The 18,203-nt window shown below is 42.5% G+C and overlaps 1 protein-coding gene across 2 annotated transcripts in view; it reads left to right on the plus strand.

Moving 5' to 3' along the window:
* Window positions 1-943: 943 nt before the first annotated feature.
* Window positions 944-18,203, plus strand: part of ITGB8 (integrin subunit beta 8) — a 48,242-nt gene continuing 30,982 nt past the window's right edge. Inside the window, exons 1-2 of one of the 2 annotated variants that reach the window (XM_074574825.1) lie at window positions 944-1,535; window positions 15,735-15,820. In XM_074574825.1, coding sequence (XP_074430926.1) covers window positions 1,406-1,535; window positions 15,735-15,820 — 216 coding nt within the window. In that variant the 5' untranslated portion in view covers window positions 944-1,405. The remainder of the gene's footprint in view (window positions 1,536-15,734; window positions 15,821-18,203) is intronic. The other variant, XM_074574824.1, reaches the window with a different exon arrangement.

Consider the following 18,203-nt stretch of genomic DNA (forward strand, 5'->3'; position numbering starts at 1 on the left):
TTCTGCCGGGCTGCAAGGGGTTGTTGTGACCCAAGTGCGCTGAAACTAACAGCAGGAGAGGCGGGACGCGGAGCGGAGCGGGGCTGGGCGGGCAGGAGAGCGCACCTAGGCCCGGCGGGGCTTTCCTGGCCCGCACGGCAAGGTACTTTCCGCCCGGGCACGGTTAACCTTTGCGTTACTCCCACTTGGCCCCAAGGGGTGGAAACTCCGCGCAGAAATTACTCGGGGAGGGCGATAGGAGTGATAAAAGGAGGGGAGGTATTTTTAGGTAACGTGAAGTAACCGGCGGCGGCCGGATGGGGGGGATGAGGGGGTGCGCCGTGGGAGGGCGGTTTGCCGGCCCGCACCGGAGGCCGGTCGCGCTGCCGGCAGCGGGGCGGAGGGGCGCCCCGGGAGGGTACATGGGCGTGTTTCTGAGGTCAGGGGCAGCGACGGGGAGGGTGAGGAGGTGGCGGGCGTGAGAGTGGCAAGAGCGCCCGGTAGCGGCGACCGGCTTTACACGGACCCACAACTGCCGGCAGGGCGCGGGGCTGCTGACAGGGCCGCCCGCAGCGGCGGCCGAGGGGTGGCGGGGCAGGACGGGCGGCGCAGCGCCGTGCCCGCGGCCTTCGCCCGCCTCCCCGCGGCGGCCGCTGGCGCGGCCGGGGGGAGCAGCGTCGGTGCGAACAATGGGCGCCGGCAGCCGCCGAACAAAGGCGCGGGCGGGCGCAGTGACTTCACCGCCGGGCCCGCCCCCGCCCGCCCGCCCGCGGAACCTGCCCCGCTGCCGTCTCCTAGCAACCGAGCGCGGACCCGCCGGCCCCGCGCGCACCGACCGCGGCGGGGCCCGACGGCTCTGCGGGCGGCCTGGGCGGCCTCCCGGCCCCGCGGCGCGGAGAGGCGGCCACGGCGGCGGCGGGTCGGGACGGCGGCGGGCAGTGCCCACCTGGCGGCGCGGCGGCGGCGGCGGACGGGGGGCGGCAGACGGGGTGGGGGGAGGCGGGGACAGCTGCCGGGCGGTTGTTTCCCTGAGGGAGGTGCGGTGCCGCCGCCGCTCCCCGCGCGGTGCCAAGTGCTTCCCCGCGGCCGGGCAGGGCGGGCGGCGGGGCTCCCCTTGTGCGCCGGGCTGGAGGCGGATGGAGGGAGCCGCTCTCCGCTCTCGGCCGGGGCCCCGCCGCTGCCGCCGGGGGGCCGCCCCTCGCGGGGCGCGGGGGCGCGGCGGGCGCTGCCCCTGAGATGCAGCGGCCCGCGCCCGCCCCGCCGCCGCCGAGCGCCCTACCTGTGCCGGGCCCGCCGCCGCCCCTCCCCCGGCCCCGCCGCCGCCGCCGCCCCCGCGGGGGCCGGGACTGAACGCGCCGCGGCGCCGAGACGCGGCCCCGAGAAGAGGGTGAGGGAGCGGGAGCGGGAGCGGTGCCGCTCGCGGCGCATGATGTGGGTGCCGCTGCTGGCGTGCCTCACCGCGGGGATCGTCTCCGTGCCCAAGTGCCAGCGCGGCCCCGGACCCCTCCTGGGGGCGGCCCGGCTGCTGGCGGCCGTGCCGGGACTCTGCCAGCGCCGTAAGTTACCGGGTCCCCTCGGGCTGCTCGCCTGGTTGGGGTTGGGGTTGGGGTTGGGGTTGGGTTTGGTTTTCGCGCGGGGGCCGTGCCGGGGCAGAGGGCATGCCCAGGTTCAGCGGCAGCCCACCGGGGCACGGCCCTGACAGCTGGGGCCGCCCGGTGCCGCGGGCACACACCGCCCCGGCCGGCCGGGCGGAGCTGGCGGGCGGAGGGTACCTGCGGGGAGAGCCCGTCTGGAGCGGCCGGCCCCCGCCCGAACTTCACGCTCCTCGAGTAGCGCTAGTGCCAGCCCGTGGTTTGCCCGTCCCGGGGGCGTCCAGCCTCTACCGAGCCCTGGCAGCTCCCCGGGAGCCCGCGGGGAGTGTCGAGGTCCAGGGTGCGGCGGGGTCCTGAAGTGCCCGGTCACCCTCTGCAATCCTCCGAGAAGCGGCACACAGACACCCCGGTGGGTGACAGGCTACGGATGGACAGTTCTTAGGGATGAAAACACTGTTTTTTACATCGTTTATATGGCATATGGTGACAGGGTTTAAAAAATTGATAGACTTATGGAAAAATAGTTGTCTCTTTACCTTGGACTAACGTGTATCCTGACAGTTCCCTGCTAGCCGTGGTACTGGTGGTGGCAAAGGCTCTGGTAATTGTGGGCAACACCTCAAATTGTGGAAGGGCTTCCCAAAACCCCCTGGCATCAGTTCTGATGCATGCAGGCTGAGGGGAGTCTGTGCAAATGCACCTTAGATCGTACTGCAGTTGATCAGCCAGAGCTATCAGGTTGGTCAAGTATTTCATGAAGGATCTTATTTAACCAGTAGTGGTCAGAAAAGCAGATCAAGTTGTCAATCACCTTTCCCTTTTTTTTTTTTTTTTGTTTCCTTTGTGGAATAAATGGATATTCCAAGTTTAAGCCTGGAGTTAATTTAAAATGTTAACATGTAACCTCTAAAAATAAGATTTACAATGGGAACAATGTATTAGTCTTAAGTTCCTTATTGCATATGTGACAAATTCATGCCTAATTCACTGGGATTTGCCCAGTGCTATTAAAAACAATGGAATAATTTGTTAACTTTCATAGGATAATTTATTTTGCTTTTTTGGCTTCATATTTTGAATTCAAAACCAAACTAAATGTCAATAGGAAAAAATAAAATATAATATTATTAAATTTCTTATGAAACATGACATCTTGTGTTTAGTATCCCAGATTCTTTTTTGTGCAGTGTAATTGAGTTGAAAGGCTAATTGAAACTTTATGGAGAGGATAGTTCTGTGCCTGAGTGCAGTGCTGTACTTGCTCATGAGTGTAACTCCTGGGTGCACACCAGTGCAAATAATGCGTGAGAACAGAATGCCATAGGGGAAGATTGTGCATGAGACTTTTGGTCCAGAGGATGCTTGTTCTCTTCATTGTGCTCAATAGTGAAAATATACATGGATGATATGTCATGGGTTACGTGTTTATTGTAACAACAGCTCCCAGATTGGGCAGCGTGTTAACTCAGATAGACCTTGTTTTTTCCTCTTCATTTGAAACCTCTGCTAATTCATGAAAGCTGAAAGTCACACTGAATTCTTTCCTTCATACATAATCACTTTACAGGCTAGAGCCACAGTTGAAGCAAGAAGAGTGTTTTGTGTTGTTTTTCCGTGAATGAATGCATGAATTTTTTCATTATTATTATTATTAGTGTGTGCTTTTTCCTTTGGTTGTGATAGCTCTATCAGCCAGTGCAGCACCACCTGGATTCTTTGAACTTCTGTGGACTGCTCTGAGAGGGACTCTGGGCAGTAGCTCCATGCACAGCTATTTGGCAGTGCAGCTTTGTTGAAGCAGCCACTCCTTTTTGCTTCTGCCATGACAGTGCTGGGCATGGAGAATAGCATCATGCTGTTCCCGTGCCATCAGCGAGTTCAGTTTATTTATATGCAGAGTTGTCAGAACCTGTGTATCTCTTGCACTGAATCTCCAGTTCTAAAAGAGACTGGAATTAATATGAAATGTACATGGGACTCCAGTTTATTCATTCTTATTGGAGCACTTGTGGCTCTTCTGATTGAAAAATGGACCGTTTGATGCTACCTGAGGTATTTGTTCTGCAAACTGCAGTTTGAGATGTGAGTTATTGCTTGGGGATAAGTGAAGGTAGAATTTGACCCTGGGTTTGGAGTTACGAGGAGCGCAAAAGGAAATCTCACAATACTGTAAAGTTGCAAGTCCCAAATTGAAGGTTCTGTAAGCTCAGATAAAAAGGTTAGTGTTGCCGCCTTCTACAAAGGGTGCCTTGTTCAGCAAGTTTCACCAAAGGAAATTTGCAGTTCACTAAGCCAACTAAAACAAATACCTGACATAAGAATGGAGCTAGTTCCATAGTGATTTATGCAGATCCCAAATTTATGTTTGAACGCTAAAACCCGACAAACTCCTAAAGATGTAAACCAGCGAACTGAGTAAATGCTGGGTTCTACAGCAAGAGCACGTGTATGCATTGTGTTAATCAGTTGTGTAAGTGCTCACTTCAGTGGGACAGGCTTGCCTTGTTCAGAAACTGAGCTGTTGAAACTCCTTTAGTTTTTATCTGCTGTATAAGCACATGGAATATGTAGGGCTTAAATACTGAGGAATGACTGATTGGTCAAGGATAACAGAAGCCATTGGTACAAAACTCAGCAGTGTCTCAAAACCAGTTTTTACATATATTAAAGTTTGAAAACTAAAGTGTTCGGTGCTTTCAAAACTATCTAGGTAGTCATTCCTGTATGAAGCTCATGTAAGCAGGCTTTGCTTGTAATGTGCACACAGGGACGGAATGGCATGAAAATCTTTATCCCTAATTTAGGAGCTGGAGAACTGTCACACAACAGTTCTGTTACATAGTCATGGTTGCCAAATCTCTTGACCTTTTAAAATTTGGTATTGTCAGTCTTTTTTAGAGTGTCATTTGGAAAGACCGGTTAGGGGTTTTAGGCAAGTGGAGGATATGTGATCATAGCAGGGACAATTGTTAATGGATTTATCCCAATAAGCATGACTTCTGATGCTAAACATAATTCGTTGATGTTCCCTCATCTGAGTCTTTGGTGCTTTTCCAGTCTCGTTACATCAGATTCCTATGTGTGTTCCCTCTAGTTAGAAAGTTTCATAAATCATTACTGTGTCACTTCTCAAAGGAATAGACAAAGTCATTCAAACCACCCATGGAAGAACATTTTTGAAGAGAGGTGGTGCAGGTCTGTCCCTGGACACAAAAAAAAAGTCAAATAAATGGAACATCATGGTAGCTTTAACTGGTGTTTGTCTGTTGATTTCTCTTCTGTGCTTGCCCATTTCCTTTTGGGGCTCAGTGGAAGAAGCTGTATTGTATGGGATACTCAACAATGAGACAGTTCTGCTTTTCCTAAGGCTTAAAACAACCCAAGAAGAGAAAAATTCATTTTTAATTTCCTGAGTCTGCATGGGTGGTCTGTTCCCTAGAGGTATTGGACCATCGTCGGGAAAGCCAACCTGGGTGTTTGAGAGAGCGCATGGTTGTAGGTTGCAGTTCTGAGGAATAGCGAAGGGGAGGTTTGCTTATCTGCAGATTGCCCAAGGAGCATATTATGCCAATGGTATGCATAAATTTCCTTTGCAGATTTTACGCTTATCATCATCTGTTGCAATTTCATGTCTCTTCAGGGGTTTTATATGGTAGGGTTGTTTTTTTTATTTTACGGTTCTTGCAAGTTGAATGATACTGGTGGTTGCCTGTATAGTATTTACAATATTTCCATGCTACAGGTGTTTAAGATGTGGCGAGACTGGGAAAAGAGAGAAGATGGGCAGTTCACCAACTAGAAGAGCAGTAAGCAAATAAGCATATTCTTGGTGCTCTGGAAAGGTTGTCTCTATGTCATTTAGGATGTGCTGTTGCTGAAGGAAGTTGTGAAGGCAGCCTAAAGATTGCATAAAGCAGGAATACTCTGTATAGCAGCTGGAAGAGGCAGTAGCTTCTTTTCTGGTCCTTAAACTTCTGAGGGCTGGAACTGCAACAACTAAGTAAGCAGGAATCATACCCCATTAGTCAAGAGGCCGGAATGAATATATTTGATTTTCCATTAAAGTACAATCTAAGTTTAATTTACCTCCCCAGACTGACAGAACGATGTCAGAGTGTGAGCTTTATGGAAGCTTAAGGAAATCTTCATCAAATAAGCCCTCATCTGGTTGTATGTTCAACAAGAGGACATTAAAATGGCAAATTATAATCTCCTTTATACTTCACAAAGTGCATGAATGCTGGTAATATTTTTCAAGTCCCTAGAAAGAACTCATGATGACATGTCCACTTTAATCGTGTCTTGAATTTGGGACAATTTGTATCAGTTACTAATCTACAGTAGGAGGTATGAGAAGAGAAACAAAAGATTTTATATTTACAAATTGTGTAAGTTGACATGTGCTGCTGGTATTTATCAGGACTGTTTCAGAAAGTCAAATTCATTATTATTTTTGGGAGTAAGTCCTTAGAAGCTAGGGATCTCCCTTCTTTAGAATAGGCCTGACGTAAGAAACATTAGCATTATTGTACAAACAATATGTACACTACATACAGGAATTATTTTTTTTATTGCCAATATACATTTTAAAAACTGCATATAGCATACTCATACTTCTTTGGTTTTGGGACAGGTGTATCTTAGGCAGTGACTGGGATTTAATGAGTTCTGTCAGGGTAAGAAGGACAAGCAGAATGGCTTTGTTTCCTGAGCTTTAATATATTAATCACACTAAGATCGTATGTTAATATTTTCGAGAATCATATATGTGAACTTATGAATTCTTATGGCCTAGGTGTTTCTCTTGCTTCTTGTGTCCTCCTTTCCAGCAAAATCTGTCTTCAAAGCTCTTGTGCATATCCATTACTAATTGCTGACTTCTGCCTAACCAGTGGAAAGATGTAATACTTCTTTCTGATCTGCTTAAATAGGCATAATTTATGATGGACAAAATAGGATATGGTCTGTTATTCTTTCCTAAGCACTTGAACTTTATTAAAAGATAATTTTTTTTTCTTTTGGCAGTTTACATAAATGGACTTGGGCTATTTAGTTTAGCTTTTGGGAAGGAAGTAGGGCTCTAATGAATTAGTTCACTGTCCACTGTAATGGAACCTTTCTTCAAGAAGAAAAGTAAGCTTCTTGCCAGCCATTCAGGATTCCCCCTTGTTCTGGTGGCAGAACAAGAATAACCCCTTGAGCGAAATGTAAGTGTTTCAGGATGATTGGAATTTACAGCATTAGAAAGCTGCCAAAAAAGCAACTTTTAGCTGAGGCTATATTTGTTTGAATTGAAAAGTTTGCAAAGCTCATAATTGACTTTTTTCTTCGTATGTTTTTATGCTTCCCATGACTTCATTGTCATATGCCTGCGGTGACTTCTTCCTGCTATTACCCATGGTGACAGTATTGAGTCTGAAGTATTTATAATTATCAGAAGATACTAAGACAGAGATTTTAACTACAGTTATTGGAGGAGGAAAATTCTGTAGTTTCAGGCAGGTGGAATGATGTTCCTCAGTGCTTGATTTTTATTTTTTTTCATGCCCCTTCTCTGCCCACTGACTTGGGAACTAAGTTGTTAGCAGCAGTATTTCATTGGGTTCAAATCTCGAAACCTTAGGTATTTTTGGTATTTTGCTGTTGTTGTATCTGTGTTATGAATACAGCTGCATGATGTATGGTGGCATCACAAAAGTAGTCCAAGTGTGATTAAACCAGTAACTGCCCTTTCCAAAATAAATTCTGTTCCTTCTCGGTGTTCAAGGGAATTAGGCTAAGTGAATTCCACTTGTTCTACTGTACTTAAGAGTACAATTTATTTCCATTTCACCTCCTCAGGATGACAGGGGTTAGTATTGTGCTGAGGACAGCTTGCTTCTCTCAGATGGGAGCTTCTTGCTGGAAAGCTGAACCGAGATCCCTCGTGCAAACAGGACTCCCAGGAAATAAGAAGAGTTGAGACAATCTACACTCTGGCACAAATGATGCGAAATTACCTAAATAAAACTAATGACATCAGCAAGCATGATCTTCCAATCTAAGCAAAACCATTGGATTGCATTTTGCTGTCAAAAATGCTGTGCCATTACTTCAGAGCATTAAACCAACCGCTACCTGTTTGAAATCTAGACTTTGCATGTTTGAAGGCTGTCCCTTCCAGAGCCTTGAAGCTGCACCTGCAGACCGTACGCATGTGGGAATACTTATTTGCAGAAGCACAAGCAGAAGCTTGAATTCAAACAGTGTATGTGCACCAGCAGTTATAGTGAGTATGCGAGTCTGCATATTTTAGAGCCTGCGGTCATGTTTTGTGTAATCTTCGCCCCCAAATTAGAAAAAACTAACAAGCTTATATAAACCTAAAATGGAGTTTGGCCAGTGTCTGTTCCTAGACAGGTATGTTGGGTTTGGGGGGTGGTTTTTTTGAATGTTTGTGAGCAATGCATGTATCTCATATTTGAGAAACTAATTTCTCAGTATTCTCTTAGAAGACCCTTGTGTTCTTCCATTTTTTATCTATATATTCAGAAAAACACTGTAGTTTAACTCACCTTTGAAGGACTCATAATTCAGCTGTTAATCTTCAAATGGGATCATAAGAGTCTTTTGTGCTGTTATCACACAGTTAATTCAAATATGACATCTGTTGCTGCATTCAAAGAGTATAAAAGTAAGAAAAATAATTTAGAAGAAAATCCCAAAAGTTTTTACCACATTCCATTTGCCTCAGGGCCAATAACTATGTTTAAAGATTGAAAACCCTATTGAAAAGCAAATTACTGAAATAAATGCCAAACACTTTGTATTCCAGAAGGCAATAACATTTTTAAAATAGCCCTGCTGAATAACTGCTCCTCCCAAACTTGTGCATTAAATATTAAAAGTCGTTGAAGAGTGGTTGCTATCCTCTCTGATACCAGTCTTAGCTTTTTCTTAATATTCTTGAGGTTTCTTATTGTGAATGTAAACTATGTATTATGTGTTCTACGTTTTGTTTAATCGTGACATGTCTTCTTAATATACACATGCACACAGTTTTTGGTTTTTGGTTTGTTTCAGGAAAAACTTCTGTAAAAGCACAATTCGGTTATCATTTTGTGTTTAGAATTGGAGGACTGGTTCCATTAGGTTTTGAGCTTTGATGATTACGATCTGAAATACAGAGTAGGTTTGTTTCAACTCCCAATGTATGCAGAGAAAAGTAAGTGAATTGAGCTGTTTGCATTGCTATGGACTAAGAACCTGTGGATCAGGCGGTCTATGATGACACTGACACTCTATATGGAAGAAATAGCTCTGAGCTGTTGTCCATCGTCTGCGCTGCTTCTGGGTTTGTGAAGGAAAGCACAGCGGCAAGAAGCAAGAACTTGGAGAAGACTAGATATGTGATAGAAAGGTAGATTAGGGAGGCAACTGGGAGGTTGAGGGCCAGGTTTGAGGAGGTGGAGCTATATGAGATGGTGGGAGATACAGCTTGGACTTGTCTTTTCTTCAAAGCTGAACTTCTTAAGGAGGCCAAAAATAGTCATTTGTGTCTGCTTTATATTCATCATGACCTCATATTTAGGTAGACTTTATAATATTCAACAACCATTCTAGGTGGTTGATGTGTTACTTGCTTACTAATACACTAGAAAATAAATTAGCAATGAAATATGGCAGTAGGCGTTCCAGGCTTTGCTCAAGCAGCATGACTGTATACAAGCTGGCCAACTCCGAGGGAGATTCTAGCAGCTGGAAATGACTAGAATCTAATGATTCCCATGCCCATGTTCCCTCCTTGGAAACAAGGGAATTAACACAGCTCCGACCATCCTGAAGTTCCCTTTAAATCAAGGGATTTAATAAAAAAAGATTTAAGCTCTCCAGTTCCATATGCTTTGCATTTTTCTTGGTGCAAAGCTGTGCAAACAGGACCATCAAACCTGTACCATAAAAGCTAATGGCTGTGGGAAATGAGTCTCTTCTAACGATATAATCAGAGTAAATTGTCCTGTATGTTTTTATTTTTGAGAGACAGAATATGTTGGTTTCAGAAACTAAATAGTCTTTGACTTATTGTTTGCAGGCGTAGATTATATCAACAAAATTTAACCATCTCCTGTAAAAGCAGGAAGTTTCATAGAAAGGAGAGGCTGCAAGTAAAGTTGGCCAAGGAACAAAAATTGCGTGTTGTGAAAAATTTCAAGGTTACACTGCTTGTTTTCATTCTGTATTGCAGCTTGGGAACAAAGTCAGTCTGGAGTAGTCAATAGCTCTGTCTCCCACAGTCAAGGTCATGTTTGAGGCTGTGGTTTGAATGTTGTGTTTGTGAGTCCTAACTGCTATACCAGTAGCTATTTTAGGTAGTACCTTTTCCAAAATGCTGCTATATGCATATTTCTGACGAAATTTAAAAATCCTCTAAATTTATATATATACATGAAAATCTTGAGTTTGTATGCATCTGTGTGAGGCTTCTGTTTTCTAAGCTTTCCTCCTGAATGATGTGCAATATTCATATAAGTGATGGAACTTTTCAGAGAGATGAGGCTAAGGAAGACACGTGTAGGCCCAGAAGGGTGTCAAGAGTATCTCCTTGAGGCCTGGGATCTGTATCATTCCCTAATTATGGAAGTGTCCAAAGTGTCCATACACTGCTTGGGAACTCCATCTCCATGTGCTGTTACACACCAGGCATTTGCTGTCCTCCAGCATCAGCTACGACTGTCCTTTTCTGCCAGGGTTTTCCTAGTGCTGTCTTGGTGGAGGTCTCCCCCTTTTCCTCCTTGCCTTTTGCCTTTGCCTTGTTCAACTGATACCCAGCATCAGTTCTCTTGAGTGTTGTCACTCATAGCTTGCACCATGTGCAAAGAAGGAGGATCTTGGTTATTTTTGCCACATAGTTTGCAAAGGGACTAAGTCTCACACAATGAGGCAGACTGCTGCATTACTTTGCATTTTGATGGCTTTTTGAATTATTTGTGTAGGTCTCAGTAATGCCCCTCGTTCATAGGGTACTGTGGTCACACGGTAATGCAGATTAATTGGGGAACCCCAAAAATATCAGGGAGGTATTGGCAGAATTAGGAATGGAAGCCCATATCTTCCATCAGGACTCGTTCACTAGTGGTGCTTTTCACTGCTTTTATCCAGATGTGCACATATACTTCTTATTTATGTCTCGTTTATATCTCTTATCTCCTCTGAAACCACATGATAGTTTCTGTCTTCCAGTATATTCCATTTTTCTTTTTAGGAACACTTGATTTTTTATTTATTTATTTTTTAAATAACTAGTACAAAAAGGTCAGGGGTATTTTTTGGTTTGAGGTTTTTCTTGTTTGTTTGCTTGGTTTTTTTAATGGAAGGGTGCTTTTAGCCACTTGCCGTGTTTACAGAAGTATTTTTCTTTTTACACACTTGCCAGGTTTACAGAAGTATTTTTCCAGGGCTCAGGATTTAACAGCGCCAGTCATGTTTTACACCTTTCTTTTATATGTCTTCTTTTTTTAAGAAAACACACGTGTCTCTGACATGCTGAGTTTTAGTCTACTGCTGCTTCTCTTGCTGGTAAACGATATTTGCAAATCCCTGTGCAGCTTAGCTCCTGTCTGAATAGTGAAACTAAAGTGGGCAACCATTAATAGAGAAGTGAAATCAATTAACAAATCCATGTAATAGAAAAAAGGGAGAGGGAAGAAAAGTTGTCTGGTATTTTTTCTCAAGTAATCTTAGGAATTTATTATAAAGCATAATAGATGTACAGTATTTGAGTTGAAATCTCCATTTCTGGGCAAGGGTGAGTACCTCTTAAAGCTGATTTTGAGGCAGACCTTGTAACCCTCTTAGGAAAACTGGTGGTGACGGAGTGTTTTTAAAGCATGGCCTTGTGCACAAAGGGTAGAGAGAATTATTGCTTGTTTGGAAAAAAAGGGGGGAAAAAACCCTAATTCCAGGTTTTAGGATTGGCAGTTAAAGCACAGGCACTCATTTTTTCCTTGTAATCTGAGCAAGTAAGTGTCAGACACAATAATCATGGAAAAAAAATCCCCCTCTGTAGCATTTTTACAATGCTTTTCATTGTATCTGCACATTCAGCCAAAGTGAATTGGGAAGCTGTGTGTTAGCTGGGGCAGTTTCTGGCTGTCCCCTCTGCAGGAGTCCCCTTGCTTGGCTCCCCAAGACAGAAAGGTGAAGGTAACTGCAGTGTACTGCATAAAAGCTGCAGCTTCCCTCAGTCGTGATGCCACACACGAGTTACTGAAGGTCACATTATCAGTGGAGAGGGACAGCCTGGCTGATTGCTGCCCTAGAACAAGACTGGATGCAGAATTTAAGGAAAATAAGCTCTGCAGAGGCTAGGTAATTTTGGATCTTCTTACCTTAACTAGTGTTCAACAGTCTGAGGACCATGATCAGGGAGTGTAAGCTGCTAGTTATATTTTGGCTTTCTCTTTTAAGAAAGCAAATGGTACATCCTCCAAAAACAGCACAAACGTGTACCAACAATGAAGTTGATATAAATCCGAATTCTTGGCTGTACTTGAACAAAGTACTGTCTGTTTGAAAACCTGTTTAACATCTCTTCTCAAACGTCAGTATGTGTTATTGTTATTCCATCTCTGAGATAAATACCCTGATCGTGATAAAGTTATTTTCATAATAGGGAGGCAGGATATGATTATAACATATATGATATTTGTCTTGCCTTGATCCCTCTTGTTCCTGAGAGTTTAGGCTTGCCACACCTGTGATCACTGTAAATAGCTGCAGTTGTTGGAGCACAGTTGTATTTTGTGGAGGAGGCTAGAAAAGTGCGGTTTAACCTGCTGCACTCACTTTTTATTATATGCATATGCCTGCGCAGTTCCCAGCACAAAATTTGGCCCTTGTTGAAAATACCTTTTGGCATACATCAGTTATAACTAAGCCAGTAGAAACTTGCCCTTAGCTTTGGCTGAACTGTAACTCAGTCTTGTCTGGACTCTGTTTTTGGTGAAGTGGCAGGAAAAATCTCAGTTCTTCTTCGAGCCAACTCATAAAAAAAATTTCTTGCTTTAGCATATGATTTTTAAAAGAAACTGAAAAGTTTATGCTAAATCAGTTACAGTTTTAGAGTAGGCTTGTAAGTAAATATTTGGTGAATGAAAGCATGTCCGTAAATGTTACTGCTTTAAGGGACTATGTACTTGGGACCTACAGTAGTGATGGAGCCAGAATGTGTTTTGGGCATTAATAAACCTTTTTCAAGTTTCTCTTTATTCCAAAAAAATCAACTTTTTGAGCCAGTGGTACCAAGCTTGTCAATTGCCAATCCATGACTTCATGTTGCGAAAATGGAGCTCTTGAGACTGGCGAGTTATCAGCAAAGAGATTTGCATCCAGCAATACTGTGTATCTCATTTGTTAAAGCATTTCATCTGCCATGATCACATTGAAAACCCAAACTGGATTTCAAGATCTTTTCTTCTGCTTTAGCAGTTTATAGAGACAACCTCCTCCCCCTGCCAATGTTTTACCAGACAGGCTGTATTGAGAAACTAAATCAAGCTTCAATAGATTCAATAAGACAACCATACAGAAAAAAAAAAAGAAAAAAAAAGGGACAGTTATGTTTTCAGTCAGTTTTCCAATGCATCATAGACACATACTTTTCTTTTTTTAGCAAGTGCATATTACAATAGATGTTAAAGTTTTGTTACATGGTCAATGCCATTTGATTTGGGAAATGTTTGTTATGCAGATAGGATTATATGTTTTAGGAAAGGAGTTTCAGACATTAATGCAGGAAATTAATTAGGCCAATCTCATTATTTAGTTTACTTTAGTTTACTGATTATAGCGACCAGGAATTAATTTGACTTACTACTTATCTGTATAACAAGAAACACAGGTCTCTCATTTCTTTCTGTCAACTATTTATTCTTATCAGAACAGCTCAGTGTCTTACAGTGGATGTTAACTTGATTGGTAACTTCAAAGTTCATGTCATCTCCTCCCAGTTTTGGCCCATGGTGGTCTTTAGCCACTATTATGCTGCAAATCAGCAATTCATATCTTTCCTTGTCCTTTGACAGTTTTACTGAATCCATCACCTTACTCTCTTATAATGCCTTTCATCTCTGCTGTCTTTGGTATCCAGTGGAAGATGGGAGCGATATTTCCGTGCCAAGAACAATTACATTCCTTTTATTTTTTCTCCTTCAACAACTTTTCATCCTGTGTCTTTGCGCTTTACCAATACTGTCTAGAAAGGGTTCTGTGGCAAGTTCTGTAACCCTGCGCGTGTCGGTACCTACCTGGAATCCTCATACTTGGTCTCCTCTCCTGCAGTAACTTTTTCTATGGCCTCCAGGTCTGCTCTTTCAGACTGCAGAACGTAAAGTGCTGTTGCCATCTTCTTATAAATGCAAAGAAGTTTTATTGTTTCAATGCCGAATGAGCTTGCTCTCATTTCACATCCAAGTCAAACTTGCTGTGTTTGTTTTTATAACAAACAAACAAAAACCTTTTGGGATTTTGTCTTGTTCTTTTCTCTCTCCTTAGTGACTCCTCCTTTATTTATCCCTGCCCACCTCTCCCACCATTTCATGAGTTTTCCCTCTGTTCCTGGGCTGCTTTTCAGCTTATTGTTTCTATTGTATCTGTAAGAGTTTCTCTCCCTTTCGTATACATTTCTTTTCTCACATTCCTGCATGGTAAAAATTGAAAACAGCCATTTATATGAAATAGAATATAGGTCTGACCTTTGAAATTAATGAAATTGCCAATAACCTATATATTACCAGTATAATTCTGCAGTTGTGTTATATTAGGCTTTTCTATCTTGTTAATACTGATAATGGCATATCTGTTGTTGATACTAATAACTTGCAAGCTGTGATTAGTTCCTTGGATCATCAGTTATTCAAAGTGACCGGTTGAGGACTAGCTATTCACGTGATACGGGATCTCATCTTTGAATTCACAGCTGAAAGCAGTTAAAGACAAAATAGATACTTTACTACATGTTTTCCTAAGATAGCTTTTCACTGTGAGAAGTTGTTCTCATTACTCTAAAAAGAGAAATGGTTTCGCTATTGCAGATTGGAAAGAAATAATCTGAGAGGCAGTACATGTAGCCAAAACTTTGGATGAAAACCAAACCTTCGAAGTGTTTTGGTATGATGATAGGCGCATTATCACTATGGACAAACTAACAGATGTAGCCTTTCCGGTATACAGTAACTAATTTTATTTTGTTTCCAGTATATTTTATAGTATGCCATGCTGAATATGCCACAAAGCGGTGTTGTTAAACAGCACTACTACTGTGCACTGAAGAGTCATATTGTGCGCCTTCCGCGTAAGTCTCAGCAGGTGGCTTCTGTCTGGTGTAGAGGCACACTGGTCCTCAAGAGACTTGGGCTGAACGTGCTGAAAAGATACGCTAATGCTGACATTCAGGTTGAGCTGACTGAGTCCCTTGAAAAGGCCATCTCTTCTTCTCAATTCCAACTGCCAGAGTTCCATAGCAAAGAGTAGCTATGACCTATAAAACGAAGGTGTGAAAAGGGTATAAAGGACTTTGCTGATAGACCTGTTAGTAGGCACCATTTTTGCAGTTGTTAGAATGATGTGTCTTCAATCTGTGACACACTAATGTTGGATACATTTGTATTTGCTTCTGGAAAAACAAAAAGAAGTCTGCCTCTTCTGGGAAACTATTCATTCCAGAAAATGCAGAGGGGGAATATTTATAGAAGGTGAGAAAATATCTTGGGTTCCATGCAGAGTGAATAATGAATAACTCAGTCAAGTGTAAATGACTTAAAAGGAAAATGTCTATGAAAAGATAAGCTACCTGGTAAATTTTTTCTGTTAGGCAGTAAATCAGCAAGGTACATGCCAAAGATAAACTTTCACTTCAAAATTATTCTAAATCAGGATCTTAAAAATTTGGCCTTGAGAATGGAGTTTATTCAATCTGTACATATAGTTCTAAACTGTAGATAAAAAAAATGCTGCGAGTATTCCCTCACCGGGCTGCCTTTGTTCTGTTTTACTTCTGTTTGGATACGTTGTCATCACTTTTAATCTGGTGAAGTAATTTTTGAAATCTTGGTTTAAAATTAGGTATTTTACAATTCCCACATATCATCATAAATCACAAATGTTTGGTTTTATATTTCATTGCAGCGGAAAACAGATGTGCCACTTCAAATGCAGGAACATGCACAAAGTGTCTTGCTTTGGGTCCAGAGTGTGGATGGTGTGCTCAAGAGGTATGGCATTTTGCTTATTTACTTGTGACTGTATATTTTAGCTGCTTCTGATCTTTATAAAGATAAAAGACTTCTAAACTGTGAAAATTATAGTGAGAAATGGCAAGAAAGTCTTTAAATGACCTCTGGAGACAGAACCTGAGAAATCATGTGAAATATATTTTGTTTCCAAAGGAGAAAATACAACCTTTTATTTGGAAAATTGCAGTAATTTTAAATAAAGTGAGAACTTTTTAATGCGTTCCATCTGCTTTGTAGACAGCTTTGGCAGACTTATAGTAACTTTGAGAGTTCAACAGTTTTTGGCTTCAAAACCAAAATTACTTATCAGTAATTTATAATAAGTCCTCATTATATATCAGAGCATGTCTATACGTATATGCCTATTGCATTTAGCAATTTTACTAACAGTGGAGTTAACTTTGACTTCACCATATATTATGACCCTGTCACAAATGGAAAAAATGATACTTTTCTTATTTTGACACTTGAAACTATTAGTTCTGAGACTTACACAGAAGATAGATCTTAGGTAGCAAGAATTATTCTGAAATTGTTATTGCTTTGCGAACTGTAGGAGTACAGGAATTTCTGGGGTTGTTTGACAGAAAAAAAACAGTTGATTACATGATTCGAGTAAGGCTGGACCATTTTGAGTGCTTCAGAGGAGCAAGGTTTTTAAGAATATCACTGGCAATTACAAACTCATACGCTCTTGAAGGTCACATGCAAATTACCTGTAGTAGCTCTCATTAGCAGAGAAGGTAGATAAATTCCTAGGGTGTGCCTGGAAGAGATAAGGCGTGTAAGGCACCTGAGTAACTTTATCCAAGATACTGTGTCTTGGAATGATTAACTTAGTCTGAAACAAATATAAGGAAAAGTAATGCAGTAGAGACATGGAGGGCTTGTTTTCCAAGAGGAGCCTTAGAGCACGTGTAGATGGCACAATGGATTGCAATGTGGAGTGGTCCATTATTGTGGCCTGATGTCCTATCTTACAAAGAGAACAATTTTTTCCTGCTACGTCTGTATTTATCATGGAACAGCCCTTCTTAGCTTTCCAGTGCCATGGAGCTGCAGTAGGTCTCCTTCTAACTAGGCGCTCAGATTTGACCAGGTTTCACTTCTGCCCTTCTTCGCATGCTTCACTTCTGATGTCTATCCTGAGAGTTGTTCATGGAAGCCAGGGGTTTGTCAAACCCTCCTAGACTATGCTTTGATAGCCGGTTCACCTATGCACCCGTCCATGGTTGTAGAATGCAAACCTGTATTAATGCAGGTAGAAATTTTCCAGAGTAAAGTTACAGGAGCGGTTTTCAGCTTGGCATGCCTGCTTTGCTAAACAATGTTTTTAATGAGAAAATCATCCCAACACTTGAGATGCTTTGACGTCGTACCCACAGACAGCAAATGCAGAAAATGCTACGTATCTATCAGTCATTAGTGTTAGCAATGAGAGTAGCGAAGTTCTTTATACATTTAAAAATCTACCTTTTCGAAATGTATATGCATCAAAAAGGCTATATAAATTGCAGTAACCTAAAAAAGTTGTCTCTGCTGTCTACATTAAAGAAGGTTATGGAAAAAATATATCAGAGATAGACTACAAAAATGAGTTGGAACTTGGAAAGCAAGGTACATGACTGTTGAATCTCATTCTTCAGGGGCTTTCTCTGGTCTTTTCAGGGTCTTGATGACTATTCTCTATTACACAGTTGGCTGTATGCACTTTATGATTGTTTATTTTCCCCATCTGCCTCTGAAATATCAAAGACTGTCCATTGTTTGGTCTCCAGCTGTGGCTGGGATGGACCAATGCTTTGAAAGAGTACAAAGGATCTTGTCTTTTTTTTTTGCTTGCATGATCGGGATCATGTTAATCATCAGATTTGTGGTCAGGAAGGAATTTTGCATTGGATCATGTTGGCACAATTTTGGCAGCTTTGCCCTTTCACTGCAACAAAGGATGTGCCGCTTCTGAGATCATCCGGCTACTAATCACTTTTCTGTTGTTAAAGGGGCTTTTTTATGTTGGTGGCATCTTAAACTGTCCAGTCTTGTACTACATAGTTTCCTCTTTCTGGGGATTGAAATTATATTGGATCTGGTCTAGGGTATGGAGTAAAACTTAAATATCTGTGATAGACAAATTCAGGTTAGATAAATCTAAAGCTGACTTCTGCTGCTTTAAATACTAGCTTTAAATTCTTTAAATTCTGTACTTTTTTTTTTTATTAAAGCAGCTTTAAATTCTGCTTTAAATACTAGCCTGAGTAACATTAGTAGTGGATTTCTCTGAAAACTAACCTGTTTTGATGTCATGTGAGTGACACTTTCGTGGTATAACTAACTCATAGCATAGCACAGAACTTTTTTTAGT

Source organism: Larus michahellis, chromosome 2 (genome assembly GCF_964199755.1).
Source record: "Larus michahellis chromosome 2, bLarMic1.1, whole genome shotgun sequence".
In the NCBI taxonomy this organism is placed as follows: Eukaryota; Metazoa; Chordata; class Aves; order Charadriiformes; family Laridae; genus Larus; species Larus michahellis.